The 21,574-nt window shown below is 40.5% G+C and overlaps 3 protein-coding genes across 3 annotated transcripts; 2 read left to right on the forward strand and 1 right to left on the reverse strand.

Moving 5' to 3' along the window:
* The first annotated feature begins 119 nt into the window (after nt 1-119).
* dis3 (DIS3 exosome endoribonuclease and 3'-5' exoribonuclease) lies at nt 120-10,937 on the forward strand. The gene is made up of 21 exons (XM_034100926.2): nt 120-566; nt 1,109-1,266; nt 1,492-1,688; nt 1,931-2,004; nt 2,146-2,313; nt 2,440-2,604; nt 5,488-5,601; nt 5,780-5,917; nt 6,125-6,271; nt 6,910-7,026; nt 7,118-7,219; nt 7,403-7,467; nt 7,609-7,693; nt 7,808-7,935; nt 8,091-8,177; nt 8,274-8,430; nt 9,141-9,355; nt 9,512-9,680; nt 9,866-10,024; nt 10,106-10,228; nt 10,421-10,937. The coding sequence occupies exons 1-21, from the start codon at nt 348-350 to the stop codon at nt 10,487-10,489; spliced, it is 2,856 nt and encodes a 951-aa protein (XP_033956817.1). The 5' UTR covers nt 120-347; the 3' UTR covers nt 10,490-10,937.
* Nucleotides 10,938-11,128: 191 nt separating this feature from the next.
* bora (bora aurora kinase A activator) lies at nt 11,129-15,762 on the reverse strand. The gene is made up of 12 exons (XM_034101284.2): nt 15,677-15,762; nt 15,282-15,439; nt 15,017-15,123; nt 14,520-14,565; nt 14,345-14,423; nt 14,180-14,224; nt 13,999-14,055; nt 13,634-13,914; nt 13,007-13,169; nt 12,305-12,888; nt 11,849-11,989; nt 11,129-11,748 (listed from the first exon to the last, which is right to left on the reverse strand). Exons 2-12 carry the CDS (start codon nt 15,432-15,434, stop codon nt 11,728-11,730), a joined length of 1,677 nt encoding a protein of 558 aa, XP_033957175.1. The 5' UTR covers nt 15,435-15,439; nt 15,677-15,762; the 3' UTR covers nt 11,129-11,727.
* A 92-nt stretch (nt 15,763-15,854) lies between these two features.
* On the forward strand, nt 15,855-18,458 carry mzt1 (mitotic spindle organizing protein 1). The gene is made up of 3 exons (XM_034101285.2): nt 15,855-16,170; nt 16,564-16,709; nt 17,917-18,458. Exons 1-3 carry the CDS (start codon nt 16,119-16,121, stop codon nt 17,938-17,940), a joined length of 222 nt encoding a protein of 73 aa, XP_033957176.1. The 5' UTR covers nt 15,855-16,118; the 3' UTR covers nt 17,941-18,458.
* Nucleotides 18,459-21,574: the final 3,116 nt, after the last annotated feature.

Here is a 21,574-nt window from a genome sequence, read left to right on the forward strand (position 1 = left end):
CCCCCTCGGACTTCTTTAGCTTTGTTTTCATTGACCAAGCGTTGTGGGCAACCAAAACTAACCACATACTTTTCATTTATTTCACATAAAAGCAAAGGATAGCGTTGTATCGTATATATATTAATTGTACGTTATTTGTTGAGATTGTTCAAACATAAATATTAACTTATTTTAACTAACGACCTGAAATCTGGCTTTACATGTTTATCAAACCTCTGTGAAAGTTCTGTCGGCCCACTGAGTAAGTTTACCCATGGTTTACACATGGGCAGCTAACTCCTAGCTTCTCGTCAATTTGGTAGGAAAAAACATTGGGATTTTATGTCTGTGAAGCCTTAATTGTTATCATGTTGAAATCTAAAACCTTCGTAAAGAAGACCCGGTCGGGTGGGGTGATGAAAATAGTACGTGAGCATTATCTGAGAGATGATATTTGGTGCGGAAGCGAAGTGTGCACTGAATGCAAACAGGAGTCCACAGCGCTGCAGAGAGACCCGTGTATGGAGAGCAACCTGTGCTCTTATCCGCATTATGTGATACCTGACACTAATGTGGTGCTGCATCAGGTAAGAAAAATACTTCACCTGGATATCTATTTTATTTGTGAAAATTGTGTAATAAACTGAAGAAAAAATGTCTAACATGATGTTTTCCAGACATATTGACTTGACATGTACTTTTACATACAGATTTGTATCCCTAATTTATGCCTCGTGTATTTTGATAATACATAATTTATTATTTCATCTTTGGTTGTTGTATTGTTAATATCTTTCATTGCACTCAGCTAGGTTCTATGATAATCCTTGTGTGTCTTTATACAACTATAATATCAGTATTGTTGACCTATTGCAGTCGAGGGATTACATAAATGTGGGCTCTGGTTGACTCGGGTAAAGAAAACATGATCAAGCGTCCCCTTTCAGTGTTAAAATATAGGATTTGCCTTAAAAATGTTACCTATCAAACTGCCTGAGTCCACCACTAAATTTAGGTCATAGTGATTCCTTGATTCTATGCCATTATAACTTCTCCTTTTGTTTTCACACCTGATTCTCTCACTTCTTATTCTCTTTACCCTAATGTTTATCATTTCTGTGTCATGCAGATCGACGTGTTGGAAGACCAAGTTATTCGTAATGTCATAATCCTTCAGACAGTGCTGGCCGAGGTACGCCACCGCAGTGCACCAATCTATAAACGCCTGAAGGACATTGTACATGAGAAAGAGAAAAACTTCTACACCTTTACCAATGAACACCACAGGTAGAAAAACACCACTGACGTTTGTACTGCTTCTGAACATCTCAATTGCATTACAGTAATATGTAAAAAGTAAAAGCATGTCAAAGTAATCGGTGACAAAGTACATCGGCCCGTTGAACAGAGTTTCTTCTTCTTCTAATAAATATCTTCCTCTCAGACCTCCCTCCTGATGTACATGTTCTTATGAAAGGCAGGAAATAATGATTCACCTGTTAATTTTTTCAGAGAGACATTCATTGAACGTGAACCAGGGGAGAGTGCCAATGACCGCAACGACCGTGCAATCCGTGTGGCTGCAAAATGGTACAGCGAGCACCTGAAGAAGTCTGAGTCGGACACTGACCCACCCAAGGTTGTCCTCCTCACCAATGATCAAGGGAACAAGCAGAAGGCAGAGGAGAGCGGCTTGCTGGTGTACAAATGTAAGTAGTCTTTTTTCAGAAAAGATAACACAGCAGAAATGTGTTTAAATGAGACATTCCAATTTGACGGATTCTCCCTAATTTCAAATTCAATGCTTTACGTATGAACCACAGATCCCCAATTTGTTGAATAAAATATTCCTCAGGCCTTCCCAATATTTTCTGTCGGATACTAGCATGCTTTTAAACCGCATCGGCTGTTATACCACTTTGTAACAACAATGTGTTCACTTCCCTTCTAGGTGAAGAGTACATCAAGAGTCTTATCGGGAACCCTGAGCTGGTGGATCGTCTGGCTTTGTCCAATGATGACAAGGTAACATTTTCTACAAAAAACTATTTTTTCATTTTTAAATAGTAGTTATATTATATATATATATTATATCAACTTTTTACACTCCTACATTTTCATGGTGTTTTTAACCTTCCATTGATCTCTTTTTATTTGCTCCCTCAGAATGACATCACTAGCAGTAAGGTGTTATTCCCAGAGCACCTCCCTCTGTCCAGGATCCAAGCAGGACTTAAGAATGGCACTTTCCTCCAGGGCACCTTTAGGGCCAGCAGGGACAACTACCTGGAGGCCACTGTCTTTGTCCAGGGAGAGGGGGAAGAAAGCACAGAGGTGCGTGTGTACATGTTTCTGTGAAAGTGTTTGTCTGAACAATCATCCAAAATCTGGAAATATATGAATTTGTCAAACTTAGTAAAGTTAATGTAAATTAATGCTTTCCATTTTGTCTGGCTGCAGGTTCTCATCCAGGGTCTTCAGAACCTCAACAGATCCGTGTACCAGGATGTTGTTGCCGTGCAGCTGTTGCCACGGGATCAGTGGGTGGCGCCCTCCTCAGTTGTGCTGCAGGATGAAGGCGCAGCAAAGGACGATAATGAGGAGGAGGGTGAAGAAGAAAAAGAGGTGAATATGTGTTGACTGAACGATTAGTTAGCAGCTAGTGCAGAACGCAGCTGCGCGTCTTCTCACTGGCCATAAAAAGCGTCACCACATCACCCCAATTCTGCCTCATTGCCCTGGCTTCCAATTTGGTTCCGAATTGATTTTAAACTCCTTTTATTTGTTTTTAAAGCCCTAAATGGGCTGGCTCCGGCTTATATAGCAGAACTCCTCCATCGCTACACCCCAGGCAGAGCCTTAAAGAGCCTGTGACACGGTTTTCCCCCATCATCCAAACCCATCAATTTGAGTACATATTGTCCCCTTGAAAACCGTTACTGAACTGATTTTGGATATTTGTACTTTGATAACCATTAATCTGCCTTCAATGTTGACAATTTTCTGGATCTTCTCGCGGATTCTTCAAGTCCCGCCAAATGATGGGTGACGTCATTGCGGGCACAGCGCTCCAGCTGCACCGTTCAGGATCCCAGCATCTGCATGTAAACGCACGATGGTGCACACAGCAGCGAGCTCAGACAGCGATGACAGTTTAATTTTGAACGTGTCTGAGAGCTCATATGAGGCTGAAGGATCGGTTTATGTTGTATCTGTTAGAAGTTTAGGAATGAGGTGCATCAATATGGGCGATCATATGGTCATGTAGCCAGTGGTGGAATGGGACTAAAAATCATCCCGAGACTCTCGACCGGCCCACTTCGGTACCGCTAGTAAGCTGTCAACGGGGGGAGTGGGGGATGTCAGGGGCGGCGGGTGCTGTAGATAGTAAATGTAAATATGTAAATATTTGTGTCACTGCATCCTGGTAAAATACAAATATAATGTATAATGTCTGTGTCTTTGACCTTAGCGCTCGTAGCCACCTGTGCCCTGTACTACGAAGCCAGTTCAACAGACCCTGGATATGTTTGAGTAACAAACAAACTAACAACAACAAACTAACAAACGAGATCTCGCTAAGCGGTCCTACGACGCTGGTTATCAACTCGGTAAATCAAGCCAGGGTTTCTCTCTCCAGCTGAGAGCGCGTTCACGTCTAAGACACGAGTGGATCTGACTTTAATTACATTTGTCTCGAGTGTTTCGTCAACATAATGTGTTGCTTAAAATAATACTTCTGCATACAGTATGTGACACTGTGAGTGTTGCACGGCCAGATGAGGCTGGAGAAGCTGACTCAGATAAGGAAATATATGATATATTATGATATTATATGATCGATGATCTGATTGATGATGTAATATGAATGATAAGTGCGACACGTCGGCGTCTTCTCTGCATACGGCAGTTTAAACTGTATTTCCTTTATCCTGTAATATGACTTAAGAGATTTAAACTCCGCACACTGAATTGATCTCTTTTCTATAGACGCCGGAGGCGGGCAGCGTCAGGTAAAATAAGTTATTTAGCCTTCTCAAACCTGAGCCTCACGCGCCGCCTATGGGGGATGTGCTAGTGACTTATCCGACCGGCCCACTTCGGTACCGGCCCATCGGGATTCGTCCCGATGGCCAGTCCGCCACTGCACCCACAGTCCGCCACTGCACCCAGCCCACGTAAACTGTCAACGGGGGGAGCCTCGCTGCGGGGAAACGGTGGACCTAGTATCCCGATCGGAGTGGGAATAATAATAATAATCCGTGCATTTTATCCATTAATTTCCCAACATTGTGGTAAAAAAACCACATGTTTAATCCATGTTGTTGGTGTACTACAACTACAAAAAGCATCGGTTTGTTTTCTCATCAGTAAATGCAGACCGGCTCAAACAAACGATTTTTAATCATCATCCTCGCTCATCATTTAATGTATCATATGTTCGCCGAATTGACATGAAAGCACTAATAAATGTAGTTTCATCCACTTGAGTTTACAACTACAAAAATAATCGATTTGTTTTTATATCACATCTGACGGGAGGAAATTCAGCAGCTCTCACTCCCGATTTTTAATCCTAATGTAATCATCATCTTCACCACGATCATTTATGTTTATGTTCACCGAATTGACATGAAAGCACTGACACATATGAATATACTGTAGTCAACTTCATTAAAACGTTATTAACGTGCCTAAACTCAGTAATTCACCATTTCTACTCATGACAACACACTTTGTCCGTGTTTGGCTCTCTCGCCGCACAATGAAGCGTTCCCGCATTGACGTCACTTCCGGCTTCCCCCAAAACTTCAAAATGAGTTGAAGAAATGTCCCCGCGATGTTCGAAATTATTGATATTTAACGGAACGGTATCGCTTTTTCTTTTTTAAACTGACGGTTCGAGATTACTAGTAGCCCAATATTTCATTGCACAACAGTTGTTGGGATGATGTCACAGGCTCTTTAAGGTCTGCTGACCAGCTGCTGCTGGTAGTGCCCAAGACCAGGCTCAAAACCCGAGGGCACCGAGCCTTCACAGCAGCTGGCCCCAGGCTCTGGAACACTCTGCCCCTCCATGTGAGATCGGCCCAGACCCTAGGGGTTTTTAAATCAACACTAAAGACTCACTTCTTCTCCCTGGCCTTCTAGTCAGAGCGGAGCACGACTCCTGACATTTCCCTTTGTTTGATTTTTATATTTGCTGTTGGAAATTATTGTCTTCTGTTTGCTTTTGCAGTAAAGTGTCTTTATTGCGTGTACAGCACTTTGGCTCGACCAAATATTGTTTTAAAAATGTGCTATATAAATAAAACATATTTGATTTGTTTAGTTATTAGACTTCAACTTTCTGATAGTGTTATTGTCAAAACAAATCAGCAGGGTGTACACCGGTATGATTGGACAGTACTGCTGTACTATACAAATGAGGCTTGGTGTTGAACCCCAATTTTACAATTGTAGCTTCATTATCTTAATAATGTCCCTTTATCCTGTGTGTCTGAGCAGTTGAGGGTATCGGCAGCTGAAGCAGCCAGGAAGCCCACAGGAAGAGTGGTGGGGATCATCAAAAGGAACTGGAGGCCATTCTGTGGCATGCTCAACGCCTCGATCATTAAAGAGGTAAGTTAAGACTGCTCTATACAGCCATATGTCTTCTTTAGTTTATTATTTGTTTGGTTTGAACATTCTTCCTGAGAAATGGTAGCCCTTTTTACAATGATTACATCTCTATTCACTTTACAAGCTGTTAAGCACCACTTTGTCTCATCATTGATCATCTGTTTTCTTTTTCTTACAGTCCACCAGACATCTTTTCAGCCCCGCAGATCGCCGTATCCCGCGCATTCGCATTGAAACACGTCAGGCAGACGCACTGGCAGGCCAGAGGATCATGGTGGCCATCGATGGCTGGCCCAAACACTCCAGATATCCAAATGTGAGTTTGAATACCTTTCATCTAGTCAAATCTTTGAAACCTTATATCCTTGATTTATTTTATCTCCACTTATCAACGTTTCACAGGAAATGTAATTGTTCATTTTTTCTACTTATATAGCCACACTTTAGGATTGCAGGTTTTTTTTCATTTAAGAAAACATCAAGTCTGTCCATGGAGAGAACTCAGTTTTTTCTTCTTTGTTAGGGTCACTTTGTGCGCACTCTGGGTAGTGCCGGGGATAAGGAGACGGAGCAGCAGGTGCTGCTGCTGGAGCACGACGTCCCCCACCAGGCCTTCTCTCAGGCTGTGCTCAGTTTCCTTCCCACGATGCCGTGGGAGATCACACCAGAGGTAATGACAGCATTGCGTGGGATACACTGAGCATTATTCTAGTTGCCGTTTATTGTTTAGGGATGCACACATTTATGAGCACACAATATGACATGCCGTAAAGATTAGGCGTATGGAGCACGAACCCCTGACAAAGCAAGTGGACAAACTAAAATGTCTGCTATGTGTTATTTTTCTTTTGATGATTGTCTCATCATCATCATCATCATCATCATCAGCATCATCCAAGTTTGTTTGCAAAGAATGTTTTTTCAGCTTATTTTGGACATGTTACATAAAATAAATAATGTTTTACCGAAGTTTAAATACTTTTCTTATGCACACTACATTTGGAAAAATATGTTTGCATCTGCCAGTTGGCCATCACAATAACAGTAGGTATAACAATATGTCAATCACACAAGAGGAATGACTCGATGGTTCCTGCAAATAGTTAGAAAATATACTGTATTTGCAGATCGTTATCTGCATTCAGTCAAAATGTGGTGGAAACTTAAGGAATTTGGGAAATCAGTAAAAATCCAACATGTTGCATTCCTGTCAATTATCAGTGGATCTATCACAGTATAATTTTAAGGCACAAAAATGTTGATAGTTCTGTATATGTGTTTATAATAGTGTTGATGTTTGTGGAACAGGTGATGGTGAACAGAGAGGACCTGAGGAGTCTGACAGTGTGCAGCGTGGATCCTCCTGGATGTACAGACATAGATGACGCCCTGCACTGTAGAGAACTGGACAATGGAAACCTTGAGGTACACATACTGGACACAAACATTATAAAGTTAAAAACATGGTTTCTTTTCAGTTCATATGAACTTAAAGTATTTTATTTCTTTGCTGTAGGTGGGTGTCCACATCGCTGATGTCAGTCACTTCATCAGACCTGGCAACGCTATGGACAAAGAAGCTGCAAACCGTGGCACCACTGTGTACCTGTGTGGCAAAGTAAGAACAAACAAAACCCCTCCAGTTTGGAGGGGGAAAATCGGTTATTTGGGATATTTTACTAAAATGTATATTGGTAGGAACAGAAACAGCAATCGCAGTATAAAAACCTCAAGGCGGTATAAAAATATGCAGTTGTAAACTTTTTTTAAACTAAAATGGCTTTGACTTTGTGTCCACCAGAGGATAGACATGGTTCCTGAACTGCTCAGCTCCAATCTTTGTTCTCTACGCTCCAATGTGGAAAGGTGAGGACTAGAGATTTATACACACACTCACACAATAACCAATATCATCAAGACTCCTACTTACCAAAATATTTCAATGAATAAATAGATCATAGTTTGTTTGAACGCAATTGAAATGTTTGTCTCTGACTTTTTTCCCAGGCTGGCTTTCTCTTGTATCTGGGAGATTAACCATGAGGCTGAAATTCTAAAGACCCGGTTCACAAAAAGTGTCATTAAGTCTAAGGTATAGTACTAAAACACTATATACTACTATCACCTGTTTTCAATATTTACTTGTAAGACACAGAACTACAGGCTCAAGATGATTGTTGGTTACTTATGTTTTCCTATTTTACAGGCATCTTTGACTTACGCTGAGGCCCAAATGAGGATTGATGACACGACGCAGACTGATGATATCACCAAGAACCTGCGCGGTCTCAACAAACTGGCCAAAATCCTCAAGAAACACAGGATATTGAAAGGGTGAGGACTGGAAGTTGGGAGAATTAGAGCATAAGAAATAGATTTACAAAATGTAGATTTGGTAAACTCTAATGCAACGGGCAGCAAAGGCTATTGATGGTGTGAGTTTTTATTTAACCTGAAGTGTGTTTTATGTTTCATTCGATATCCTTCAGGGCGTTGACACTGTCTTCTTTAGAGGTCCGATTCCACATCGACAGCGAAACCCACGACCCCATCGACCTCCAGACCAAAGAACTCATGTAGGTTACCCCAAAAAGGAGCACACCATTATCAAAGCAAATATTTGTAGTTTGTGTTTTGGGACGAATGCAAATAAACCCATATTTTGTTTTTAGGGAGACAAACTCTATGGTGGAGGAGTTCATGTTGCTGGCGAATATTTCAGTTGCTCAGAAGATCTTTGACGAGTTTCCAGACTGTGCCATGCTGAGGAAACATCCAGCACCGCCTCCATCTAACTATGACATCCTGCTCAAGGCTGCCAAGTCCAAGGTGTGGAGATAGAATCACATGCAGAAAGGTTGCTCTGTTTTTAGGTTTTATTCTTTTTTCTTGAGGTAATCAAATCACTTTTGCTTGTAATAAATAGAGTGACATTTAAACCTGGTACCAGACACTGGAATCCACACCATAGATTATTTCAGTGACTCAAACTAATTGGATGAAAATGGCATTTCAGTAGGAACTTTATTTTGTGCTTGTTGCAAATAATAAATAAAAAAGTGTGTTAAGATGTCTACACCAGAGGTCGCGTTAACCGAATATTTTCCGTCTATGCCGGATTTTTTTTAACAATGACGGAAAAATCTGAAAGCAGTCCGTCATTTTGACGGATTACAACAAACTCAGAACAGCGCCAAATTTCCCCCGCAGCGAGGCTACGAAGTTATGCATGCCCGCCAAAAAGGAAATGATATCGGTTCCAACCCGTACTTTGTCGAACAAATCATTGACATGTCTGCGAGTTTTTGCTTTACGCTGTGCGCGCTCCCGCAAGGTGCATGCATAACACGGCATAACACCGGCGCTAATAGTTCACCACCACCCCGCCCCGTTGACACTTCACGAGCGTGCTCCTCGTCAGCTCGTTGTTACAGACCCGACGGGTAATAATAGATTATGACGGAAATGTTACGATCCTGTCTGTAACGAAAAAGTCTAACGCAACCTCTGGTCAACACTCTGTTTCCTTCTCTCCCCAGGCTGTGGAGATTCACACAGACTCAGCAAAGGCTCTCGCTGACTCCCTTGACGTGGCCAGAGTGGACGGCTTCCCGTACTTTAACACGCTTCTGCGCATCTTGGCCACCCGCTGCATGATGCAGGCCGTCTATTTCTGTTCTGGCATGGACAGCGATTTCCACCACTACGGCCTCGCTTCTCCCATTTATACACACTTCACATCACCTATTAGGAGGTATGGAAACAGATATTCTTCACCTCTTGAACACACTTGTGGGGTCTGGCCAATTTTTAACAAAGAAATGCTCAAATAGGAAATAACCACAGCACATTTAAACCTCTACCTTTCCTTTCCTCACCCTCAATTGTCTGTATCTGCTCTCCTGCACAGGTACGCAGATATTATCGTTCACCGCCTGCTGGCAGTGGCCATAGCAGCGGACAAAACCTACCCAGATTTGATGGACAAACAGAAGCAGTCAGCCCTCTCCAACAACCTCAACTACAGACACAAAATGTCTCAGTATGCACAGAGAGCTTCGGTGGCCTTCCACACACAGGTAAACACAAATGGAGCCCACACACTGTTTGGAATTCATATAATGAAAAACCCACCGAACCATCATGATTAAGACTAGTCCATTTACATCCCCATGAACATTTGGTTTGAATTAAAATAAGAATCAAACAGATCCTATACCATGCTAAACAATCCACTGCTTTAATGCAAACAATCTCTTTCCAGTTGTTCTTCAAGAGCCGAGGCATACTGAACGAAGAGGGATTTGTTCTGTTTGTGAGGAAAAACGCCATCATCGTACTCATCCCAAAGTTTGGCCTGGAGGGAACTGTGTTCTTTGACTCCAAAACCAAAGCAGCCCCTACTGTTGTGTTTGATGAAGAGGTTAGTTATTTATTTTGTTATACCTGATACATTCTAACAATCAGAAGCTGTACATAATATCTCTTCTGTATGTGTGTTCAGGGTCCCTCTCTGACAGTGGAACAGCACACCTTCCACATTTTTGATAGAGTGATCGTCACCATCAGCCTGGACGCCTCCAATATCCAGCACCAGAAGATCCGCATGTCTCTCATTGAACCTGTGGTAAGGACTGAGTACAATTTCACCATCAAAAAAGCAGGAGCCCACGATTAAGGCGAACATTTTTATATCTTCAACTTTAGCCCAAACCTCTTTTCTACCAGCAGTATTAAGGGTTTATTTACGAATGTTAACAATGTCTTAATAGAAAAATGACTAATTTTGTGAATTATTTGTCTTTTTTTTTTTTTCAAGATCCCGGGTGTGAGTGTTTCAGCTCCAGAGGTTGCACCACTGGCCAAGAAACCCAGACTGGATCGCTGATGCAGAAAGAAGTGTCACCAACTGGCCCTCTAGATCAAGAGGAAACGTCTATAAAAGAAGCAGTTTGGACTGTTTGACGAGTAGACACAATTAACTGTTTTATTTTTTGGCAAGTGCGTCCATTTTAATAAATCTACTACTTGTGTAGCCACAGCTCAAACCTTACATATTTCACTCTGCTATTTTTTTATATGATGTGAAACAACTGTTCGTGGAAGGGCACTGCAAGTCAAATGCAATGTAACTTGTCAACATTATAGTGAGTTCATCATTAAAGTGCTTTATTTTGTTTTTATTGCTTTTTAAACCAAAATATTTTGTTCTAAAAGAGCTTTACAACACTGACAAAATCAAGTTATTGCAGCCTTGAAGGATTCTTTATCAATGTGACAGATTAAGTATTTTACATTTCATATTTTAGTCATCAAAATAAAGAATATAAAACTTATTTTCTCCACTTCTCATTTCTTTTTTTCTCTCCACTTTTTAAAGTCTAACACATTTGGATCTACAATTTTTAGATCAATTAAAATGCATTTTGTAATTAATATTGTTGGTAGTATAGAATTGTATGTCTTTTTTTAGACAATCTCTTTAACTCAAAATAAATAGTAGAAACACACAACTCAAACTCGTTAAGACAGTTCAAGTTAATTTATTTGTGTGACAACGATACAGTCCATGCTTTAAGTATATCAAAAATGGCTCAATAGGCTTTGAATTAACTAGTGGCATTATGTGTCTTATTCAGAAATAAATATTCTGACAATCCAAATAAGATGCACAGGTAACCTGAATTTAAACAATTAGTTCAAAACAAGAACTTGTAAAAAAATATGGTATATTGTTTAAAAAAAAAAAAGATAAGTACAGTATAAATCTGATGTCATCTGAAACTCAGGATCAATCTGGGAAATCATGTTGGCACCAAACAAAACTTCAGCATAATTCCAGCATTACAGAGGTATTTGTGCAAGTTTGATACAGAATTTACTTATTTCTCTTCCCCCTTAGAAGAGGGAGCAACATTATACAATACCAGGTCCCAAAGAACTGTGGAAAACATTTAGTCTTAACTAGTCTAACATTCACTTGTGAAACCCCTCAGTTTATACTGCATTGATTAGTTGACCCCATTCACCTTAAACACATAAATGCTTCAAAATATACTGTAAACGTAGTTATAATCAAAATAATCGTCTTAAGCTTCCACTGGAAGAGGCGAACCTTTAAATGGCTCAGTGGTGAGGATAAAATTCCTGGAAAAGAAGAAACGTTCATTTAGTGAAGTGAAAAAGGTAACTTAAAGACACTTATAAACCCTTGAGCAGGCACTGAAAAGCTCATGGGTTAACTTACCTTTACTTTAATGTGTCGAGGGGGTTGGAAGGCTTCTTCTGCCATGGTCGAACTGAAGGACTCTCTGCCATGACAGTCTGAGCCGAGTCCATCTATAAGACTGGCAGTGCCCGCTGAGGTAGTGTTGTACCCACTGTCTACCTGCACACACAAAAAAGCAGTCTATTTAAAATAATTTGCTTACAGATCAGGGACAGATCACTTCAAACATGTAGAGTTTTTAGCTATTAGGTGCAAGTTGCCAAGTATTGGAGATATTGGGTCATGATTTATTGAAAGGCAGACATCTTTACAGCTGTGATCTGACACTCGGCAACTCACACCAAAACAATGTAGATCCATAAAAAGCAAAACTTGTAAGAGGAAAAAATGGGTTCAAATGTCTTTTAAAATGTTAAACAAAAAAGGGAAGACAGTAGCTCACAGTTCTAACTGGATGAAATTGCACCCTCGTACCTGCATGCTGGAATCGAAGGGTATGCTGCTCCCCTCTGCCAGAATAGATACAAACATATGAGAGCCTTCTATTGCCGACACATTGCCCATACGAGAGCTGGTCAGCTGTCCCGAAAGCAATCCACCTTCCTCCTCTTCATCCTCCAGCCTCCCTTCCATCTCTGAGTCCTTAACCTCGTCCATTTTCACAGGTTCCATAGGATCCAGGTTTACCCTCTCAGCGGCAGCGGAGTGAGCGTCGTGGGCAAGTGGTGAAGATGGATCTAGCTCCATAATGGGGAGAGAAGAGGAAGACGAGGCAAAGGAGGGGGGGGAGAAAGAGAGTTGGTCCTCAGCCTCCTGATTGTCTTGGAGGTTAGGGTTGAAGATCGGAGAGATGAGGGGAGGGGACGCCCAGCAGCGGACCCTGGGTCGGGGCTTAGGTCTGGCATTGTGCTGAGACTCATTGTGGCAGAGGAGCTGGTGGGGGGAGCAGCTACGAATGGGAGAGCAACCCTCCACGAATGGACTCACAGTGCAGGGCGGGAGATTTACGTCCAGGGAAACGCCAAGTGGAGTCAAAGTGCTCAGCTTCTTCCTCTCAACTTAAGAAAGAACACAGTTTGAAGAGAAACTTAGTAAACATTACCCCAGTGTCTCAAGTAGTAAAACCCAATCATACAAAGTTTATAATCGGTACGAGTCACAAATCAGATACCCTACCTGAAGAAATGGGTGTGCAAACTGCGTGAAAAACAATGGGAGAAATTGTGGGGGAGACCAGGCCGGCAGGAGAAGACCTGTCCGGGAACAGAGGACTGGTGATGCTTCCGAGGCTGCAGTCCCGGAAGCGGCCATTCTGAATGGGACTCGACGAGAACTGACCCTGCAGTAAAGAAAACGGTGTGCATTTTTACTTAATTTTCCGGAAAAAATAATCCTTCTTAATCAATACTTATGTCTCACTTGAAGTGTTTGACTGTGTCTGCAGAGACTCTACATTTGGAGTGCATTTTCTTAAATTTGCTGAGTTCCGGACGTTTCTGGGCGTCAACTTTAAAACATAGCAACCAGGTGCCGGATGTGAAGCATGAATTCAAAATGACGCTAGAAAATTGTTGCGTTTACAAAACTGCAGCGGACAAATCTTACTCATTCTGCCTTTAAATTAACAGTTTGATCGAAATATAAAAAAACCTCTTTGCTAAAAAACACTTGTTAGTTGTGATGTTAGACTTCTGTATTGAGCATGAACAACATCTGCAGTACACTTTTGCAGTAAGTAAATAAGCAAAAGCTCATTATTTAAAATATTAACATTTGTATCACTTAACTTCTGCACTGACTCACCGTAGAGGGAGTAGGAGCCGACACCCCACAGGACAAAGGGGAGGCAAAGATGGAGGAAACAGTTTCCCTCTCAGAGCCTGCTGCCCCTCCTGCAGATCCCCCTCCTCGGTTCAGAGAGAGCCTCCCCTGCAATGTGTGGATTCTCTCCGGGCTCTCTGAGCAGGAGCTGTCAGAGCCGCTGAAAGCACCCTGGCCATCGAGGAAGAGTTTCCTTCTTAAGGAGGAGGAACTGAGACTCTCGTGCACGGCGTCACATGGTTCCTCGATGCGGTAATAATCCCCTGAGGAGAAGGAAGAAGCAACTCGATGGTGAAATACTCTCTCATAACACGGTCTGATATGACTGTGCATTATTAGAGGTTTACCTAGTATTTTCTCCAAATCGAAAGCCAAAGGTAATGAAAGAGTTGTCTGACAAGCAACTGTAAAAGAAACAGTGAACATTTTTAAAAAAGTTAGTAGATCGATACTGCAGAAAAGACAGAGAGATATGGCACTGTTTGATTGTAGAAAGTATTTTTGAATCCTCTTAAAGAAGAAACAAACCTGAGATTTTTTCCGGCTCCTCTTCAATCATTGCAGACTTCGAACCTACAAGAAGACACAATACAGTAAATTGAACATCATTTTTGTAGTAAACCAAACCCAAGGCAAAAACAGGGATAAGATCATAAAAAGACTTTGTGCAGTTAAAATCAATAATAAACCTACTTTTGGTATACATCGGAAGGCCTTTACGGGTGTTTGGTGCGGCCCAGGGCGAAGGCACAATTGCTCCTTTGGTAAAAAACTTTATTGGAAGACAGAAAAATTAATGTGTGTCAAGAAATCATCAATATGTGAAGTATAATTTAACAATATTAGCAATTTAATTATAGTCCCGTACCTGTTCAATAGCATTCTGACGCTTTTCTTCAATGTCAGTATCCATCCTAGAATAAAAGATTTGACAATGAATTAATACATTTGCTAAAATACATTGTACTTAGATTGTTGGAGAAACTGCAGCAGAAGGTTTTGCTATAGTTTTGTTCAGCCTGCAGCAGTATTGATGAAGAATGGGAAGGTTACTAAAAAGCAAAGAGGGTAGGACAGTGTACTGTATGTGTCTGACCGAGGTCTGAGAGATATCCATGAACAGCTTTGTAAGTTAACTTGTGGATTTTATACTCAATGCAGGCGTGAACAGGAAGCAATTAACTAACAATTGCCGTTACCTGTCGATGTGGGGGAGGGTAGGCAAGTACTCCCTGCTTGCTTTTTGCATTTTGTACAACAACATGGGTTCAATTAGGATGTGTTAACCCTTTAAAAAATATTTGAGTTGTGTCATCATTATAACCTACATACAAACGTTGGCACCTGCTGTGTTCAAGTACATACCTTGTCTGGCTGAGGTATAAAGACTGTCGCTGAATTTCCTCTGCGTCTATGTGCACTGGGAGAAGACTGGCCATTTCATCTATTGACCAGTTAAACTTTGGTGGAGTCTAAGAGAGAGACAGATGAGGAAGTGAATAAAAGACTACATACCAGAGGAGCAAAATGTGTGGACATAATACAGTATTTGGATATTTGCAGTGAGATGTGTCAAATTGGCAAGTAAGTCCAAATGGTTTGAGGAGATGGGTAGGCATGTTAAACTTACAGCTTTACAACAAGACCTGGATTTGAAGACAGATGGGCTTGGCACCAGGGCTTCACGGAGGAGGTGGTAGTCATTGGGACTTTCAAAGGGGTTTCTTACTGAAGGCCTGCCTGGAGTCTCAGGGGTGATCTGTAGCTCAACATGGTCCCCCATTTTACCTGAAATATTCCAATCGGCATAAAGCAAAAAACAGACATTACATTAACATGATCAACCCCATTAAAATAAATGCCTCTATGTATGATTATGATGAGTTAACATCGTTAAATTAACGTTAGCGTACAAGGAATTTGGTCTCACGTTTCCTCCCTCCTCTTTCTTAACAAAACACTATACTAAAATATGAAAGGTATATTGAAATATGAGCAAGATAAATATCTGCCGTTGTCACTTACAACTGTTAACGATCCAGAATGTTGAACAAACAGCTACAAAACAATCTTCATTGAGGACTCGACAAACAATCAGCAGCAGCAACAGCGTTCAAACGTTTATTTCAATTTCGCCATAGGGTCCGCTAGCCAATAGAAACGTCGCAGGAACTTGCTGGGAACCAATCAATGATCGATTGTCGTCACTTCCTCCTCCAGTTCCGCGAGTTAGCATCATAGCCATAGCATGCAAGCAAGCTAACTAGCTCCCAATAATAACAATTTCTTATTAAAAACAATTGACCGTGTCTATTTTTGGGGGACGTATCTCAAATGACAGCGAAACGTTTAACTTCTGACTGAACTGTTTTGAAAACGTTGTCTTATTTCCTGTCAAATACCTCTTCTCTCAGTCGTATTTGTTAGCTTCCTGCTAGCAGTCATTGGCTAACTTCATTCTAACACTATGGCAAGTGCAGCAAGTGCAAACTTAAATTCAGTCCGGGAGACAATGGACGGTAAATATATTACATTTATTCGATGGCTTCAAATTCAGTGGCGTTCATAATAACTCCTTGCTCGTTTGTTATGGCATTGGTTAATAATAGGGCATCCATCCCTATGTTTCCCTGTTTTCTTTATATAAACTAACAATGAAAGGTATTGGTGAAGGCTATCTTCGAACTTCAAATGCTTAAAAGTAAAGAAAACGGGCTTCCGCGCAAATTAGAGTACGTATTTTTTAAGGCCTGTAACATCAATAAGTCATCTAAAGACTATTAGCTGTAGGTGTCTTCATCATATTGACCATGGAAACATACATGGGACATGTAAAATCACAGTGCTGATAATGTAAAATCCATATTGCATCTTATTATATAGGGTAACTTGTCACTTTCTTCCTCAAACAGTGCTACTGGAGATCTCCAGGTTGCTGAACACAGGTTTGGACATGGAGTCTCTGTCCATATGTGTGAGACTGTGTGAGCAGGGCATCAACCCAGAAGCTTTGTCTGCAGTCATCAAAGAACTACGTAAAGCTTCTGAAACCCTCAAGGTACAGAAACAGGCTCCAATTAAGCAGCTAACTTCTACATATTACGAATGGATTAAGGTTGAGTCCCACCACCAATGTGAAATAACCAGACCTCAATGTGGTGTTGGATAATATCTCTCACTGTCTAACCAAAACATACTCAATTTGCAATATGAATGAGGGAACGTTTTATTAATAATATTATGTACATTTGATAGATTATCGAAACTGTCATTTATTTTTACTCTGCAGCTTTTTATTCATTCAACTATCAGTTTCAGCTCTTGTTCAGATGATTCATCTCTTTCAAAACCACAGCTGACACCAGCACTGAAACTAGTGTATTGTGAGACTGAAAGTTGAGATGCCTACAGCTGCTGTCTTCATAATCGTTATGGCATCTCAACCGAGTTTTCTTCTCTAATGGAAAACGTTTTACAAAGCTGTTAAATGTGAATGTTTCCTGTTGGATGGTACAGGATAAGTTGATATGACAAAAGAAAATGGGTCAGCCATATGATATTCTTCCATGTCATGGATACTAAGGTATCCCTCTTGAGTATCTCATGTGTATCGGGCAAAGCAACTCTATTGTGTAGTTTAATGTGCTGTACAGGATAATGCAAAAAAGAACAATCTTGCAATCTAAAAAATGCAAAAGTACAGGCCATTGTGTGCAGTGTTGGATATTAATGAGCATGCAATATTGCATTTTAAACACATCTAAAGAGGTTTTTGGATGTGTAAGGTATTTAGTTGACTATATAGACATTCATGTCTGACTAGTCTAGCCATAAACTAATTCTTGATTTCCCAGAAAAGGGTATTTCAACACAATACAAAATTGTACATGCATATCTTGGTAGCATACTGCCCAACTTTTGTTTTGGCTGGACAGAAACTTTGCCACCTTTTTCACATCTCACTGTTTTATGTGACCATATGCATTGTGAACTATCTATTTCATTCTAAACTAATTTGCCCGATAATATTTTTAATGTGTGGCTTTCATCTTCTGAGTGACTCAATCATAAGACAAAGATTTCAGTCACTATTGAGAAACTGTTTAATGGGAAATGTCATGTCCTCCATGCAAAAGGAAAATTCCTCACATACTTCAGAATTGTGTCCTGTGCAGGTGTAGCCCTCCCATAAAGCCTGGGTAATTTGATTATTATCTAAATCAAATCATCACGATGCATCACTACCACTCTCTTTTTTCTTTCAGGCTTCTGAAAACTCCACTAACTGATGTTGCTGCCTCAGTATGAACTTTAAGGGGAGGAAGCCCTGTTCCTGGATCTGTAGCTACAACAGGCTCTCCAGCCACTCAGACCTGTCTGTGAGTTGGCCCTCAGTCCTCTGCGCCTCCTCAGTAACTGACTGACTGATCCTGTTCCCTGCGTTGACTTGTGTCTGAGTATTTCTGTGGAGGTATCAACCCCAGTCCTCTGCCTAAACACAAGTCATCCCCCGACATGAGGCCATTCTCTGCCTCAGATTTGCTTGCAAGTGGAAGATCGAGATGGTATTAGCATTGATATCCTGCCTTAATTTTAGAGCACTCTTCTAATTTCTGACAGTCAACTTGCACTTTTCATGATGAAAAGTTTTTAACGTTTTGAAATATCTAATTTGTTATGAATGTTTTTTAATTGTATGTAAGCCCATAATGCATTTGCAACGTAACCTTTTGTTATTTCCATTGTCCGTTAAACCATCAATGATGGAACAAAGTCTAAATTAAAATGTTACAGTCAACGGCCACAAGGTGGTGTGATGTCATTATCTTTCTTATCTGAGGCACAGTTGATCATTTGGTGTTCAGTTGCAACTGTGAAAGTTTCCTAACTCGTAGTTTCCCAATGTTTAAAGCAATTTATTGAATTTATAAGGTACTTTTTATTTTTCCCTTGTTATTAACCATGACATGGTTGTCTCTTTCTATGTTGCCTAAATCCCATTGTAGGATATTGCTAAGCTATTTTCCCCCAGTGATGCAAGTCTTACAAGCTTTCAAATTGGACCTGAATTTTTCTGAAGGATTTTACAAAGGAAATGTTCCTTCCTGTCACACTAGGTGAAAGGGACAAAGATACAAACACCAACTGTGCAGGGGTGATCACATCAACATGTACAAAAGAGAAGAAATGAACAAGGGTCATTCTTAACAGCAGGATGTCCTGTTGAACTGAAATCTTACCCCCGTTATGTCCGCATTCTATACGTACCAAAACGTATTTGAGATTTATTGCAAACTTGACAAAAAATCGCATCTTTGATCAACCACAAATGAAGCCTCTACATCATGTGTCTAACCACACAGAGCATTGTTTTCTTTCTCCAGCGTCTGTGAAATAGCTCTATTCATCTTCGAGACGAGGGAAAATGCTGAGAGCACAGAACATTCCTCCACAGGCCAATATACAGGCGAGGAGCGACCTCTCATCCAAAAGGGCTTGAATCAGTAGGTTTTTGAATGTGTGTGAGTGTTTAGGTGTTCACGCAGTGCTGTAGATGTCTACAAATGAGAAGCCCCTAAGCCATCTGACAGTCACGCCTCACCCCTCACAGGCACACTATGGAGAAAGCCAGCGAGTGAGCCGGAGAGGGGGTGTGTGTGTAAGCATTTCTGTCTTCTTCTGCTTTGTCTCGCCATCTTGACTGACAGGCCGTGAGTCTAAATCTCTGTACCGCTACTTTGATCCCTTAACACAGTATCTCTCTGTTCCTCAATACCAGCATCGTGTTAGCCAAGTATGAGAGGCATACAGATACGGCGCAGTGGCTCTCCTTGATAGCTCGTGAGCCTGAACAACCCCTGGCCTCCGTGGGGGGTGAGCTGCAGGAGATGTTGATGGAGGTGGACCCACCTTGAGAATCCTTTTTCTTTTTTACAAAGAGTTATGCATGGTTGATTGGCTACTGTGGGCGTGGGATTCAGGATGCATTGCTCTCTGTTTGATGTGTTTGAAGGGTTTCTCCTGATCTTAGCCGGCTACTTTGATCTCTATTAAACAAAATATTCTCAAATCCCATAGTCCTGACTGAGAGATTAGCGTCCAAATATGCATAAACATCTAAGAGGTGTTCAACTAGGCCACTGGTCAGGTCACATGACTGTATTAACTTAAGAGGCAAGCAGGTCCTCGCATCTGAACTTCTAAAGGTGTTTATGTTTGTATGTCTGATAATTATCCAGGCTGACGATTATTTTTCTGATAAATGAGGGCAGTCTCATTTAAAAGTGAAAGATTGCAGTCCAGGTGTGCGCAATGGATTTAGAAAATAATTAGACTGGACTGATTAGAAGTTTCTTATGCATAAGGAGAGATGGTCTGTTGATGTTTGTACATCCCCTACATTAAAGTGTCTCATGAAAACAACTAGTGTAGAAGGAGAGTTTAAGGAAGAGTCAAAGACCTCTGCGTGCTCTGTTCTATTTAGGTTACTAATTACCATTAGCCATAAACAGGCAGGTCTAATGGTCTCCCCGCAGACAAGAAACAAGGCTTTGTTTGTTATGTCCATTTCACTGCAAGTTTTATGATAATTTCAGGCGAGAATCTTAAGTTATACGATTTTATTTCTGGTGTGATGACAATTTAAAACTTGAGCCGTGTTTCAGGAAGGAACTTATTTGTGGCAGATTTGATTTGAAAATTCAAAAGTTTTCAAGTTCAAAAAGACATCGTCTGACAAATGTTTCACAGTATTTACTGATAATTTCATGTCGGCTAAGCACACACTTTTTAAGTTCTAACTACTATTCAGGTTACTACTTTACTTCAGTGTTCTACTTCTATACATTTGATTTCAGAGGGGATTATAGTGCTGTTTACTCTATCTGGAATCTTCTGTTATTTTGCTAATGAGGTTAAAAGAAAAAACTGATATATGTTAAATATGATGCATCATTACACTCTAGATTAAACCAATCAACCATATAACAAATAGGTTAAATTAGCTCCGTGGCGGCCAGGTGTAACCTTAACAGCTTTAACTTCAGCTTTAACAGACCATGCTGCTTTAATTTGTAGGAAGTATATTGGGTTATTTCTTTTTTTTGATCTTACATACTGCTTAAAATTCAAGTGTTAAAGCAAGACTGGATTTTTTTGTGGTATTTAATTTTAAGTAAAAATCTAAATACTTCTACCACTCACGGATGACTTACCATATACATAGATAGCAGCATATTCTTAATGTCCTGAAACCAATTGAGTGTATTGTACATTTTGAAAGTATACTTATGTCTGTTTTCTAGCACCAGAGTGATTTATTAATAGTGTTGCATGGCTTCTACCCTTCAGTAATGTGAAGCTTCACTGGCTGTATTTGCCCTGAGAGGAATTCTGTGACCTTGTTAGATCTTACTCCGATACACCACCCTTGATTACATACAGGCCACACTTTAACACCGTTAGATTATACTATTTAGGTCCCAATTAAATTCACAGCAAGGAAATTGGATCATAAACTCTTTAAAGGATCGTTAACAATCATTAGACGGGATAATGGCATGGCAATCAAAATATGTTAAAAGAAAAGAAAAAACTTCCAAAGTCTTTTAGTGACTTTGTTATTTTTGGAAATGTTCCAAGCTGATTAATGTAGAATTGATTGATTTACAGTTGCAATTAGCCGTCTTCTGCATAGATGCATAGTAATCATACATCTTCCTGCTTGTTTTAAAGTATTAATTGGTTTCATTAACAAAAGCAGTTAATTGAATAACAATTAACAAAGTTGGTGATGGCATCGACGCTGCGCATGCAAACTCCCTTGTGTTTTCCCTATGATGATAATGAAACCACCTTTTTATCAGATTGGAATTGTGTGTGTTGGACTATGTAATGACTAATATGATATAGGGCTTATTAGTT

The sequence above is a fragment of the Pseudochaenichthys georgianus genome, chromosome 15 (assembly GCF_902827115.2).
Source record: "Pseudochaenichthys georgianus chromosome 15, fPseGeo1.2, whole genome shotgun sequence".
Lineage (NCBI taxonomy): Eukaryota > Metazoa > Chordata > Actinopteri > Perciformes > Channichthyidae > Pseudochaenichthys > Pseudochaenichthys georgianus.

What these genes read in the sequence shown, in the direction of transcription:
- mzt1 (XM_034101285.2), top strand. Translation starts at nt 16,119, where the DNA reads ATGGCAAGTGCAGCAAGTGCAAACTTAAATTCAGTCCGGGAGACAATG. An exon ending in AGTCCGGGAGACAATGGACG is followed by an intron (nt 16,171 to 16,563) that starts GTAAATATATTA and finishes TTCCTCAAACAG; the next exon opens with TGCTACTGGAGATCTCCAGG. An exon ending in AAGCTTCTGAAACCCTCAAG is followed by an intron (nt 16,710 to 17,916) that starts GTACAGAAACAG and finishes TTTTTCTTTCAG; the next exon opens with GCTTCTGAAAACTCCACTAA.
- bora (XM_034101284.2), bottom strand. Translation starts at nt 15,434, where the DNA reads ATGGGGGACCATGTTGAGCTACAGATCACCCCTGAGACTCCAGGCAGG. An exon ending in TTATACCTCAGCCAGACAAG is followed by an intron (nt 14,566 to 15,016) that starts GTATGTACTTGA and finishes CTTTTATTCTAG; the next exon opens with GATGGATACTGACATTGAAG. An exon ending in TTGCACACCCATTTCTTCAG is followed by an intron (nt 12,889 to 13,006) that starts GTAGGGTATCTG and finishes TTCTTTCTTAAG; the next exon opens with TTGAGAGGAAGAAGCTGAGC.
- dis3 (XM_034100926.2), top strand. Translation starts at nt 348, where the DNA reads ATGTTGAAATCTAAAACCTTCGTAAAGAAGACCCGGTCGGGTGGGGTG. An exon ending in CTTTGTCCAATGATGACAAG is followed by an intron (nt 2,005 to 2,145) that starts GTAACATTTTCT and finishes TTGCTCCCTCAG; the next exon opens with AATGACATCACTAGCAGTAA. An exon ending in CTCCAGACCAAAGAACTCAT is followed by an intron (nt 8,178 to 8,273) that starts GTAGGTTACCCC and finishes TTTTGTTTTTAG; the next exon opens with GGAGACAAACTCTATGGTGG.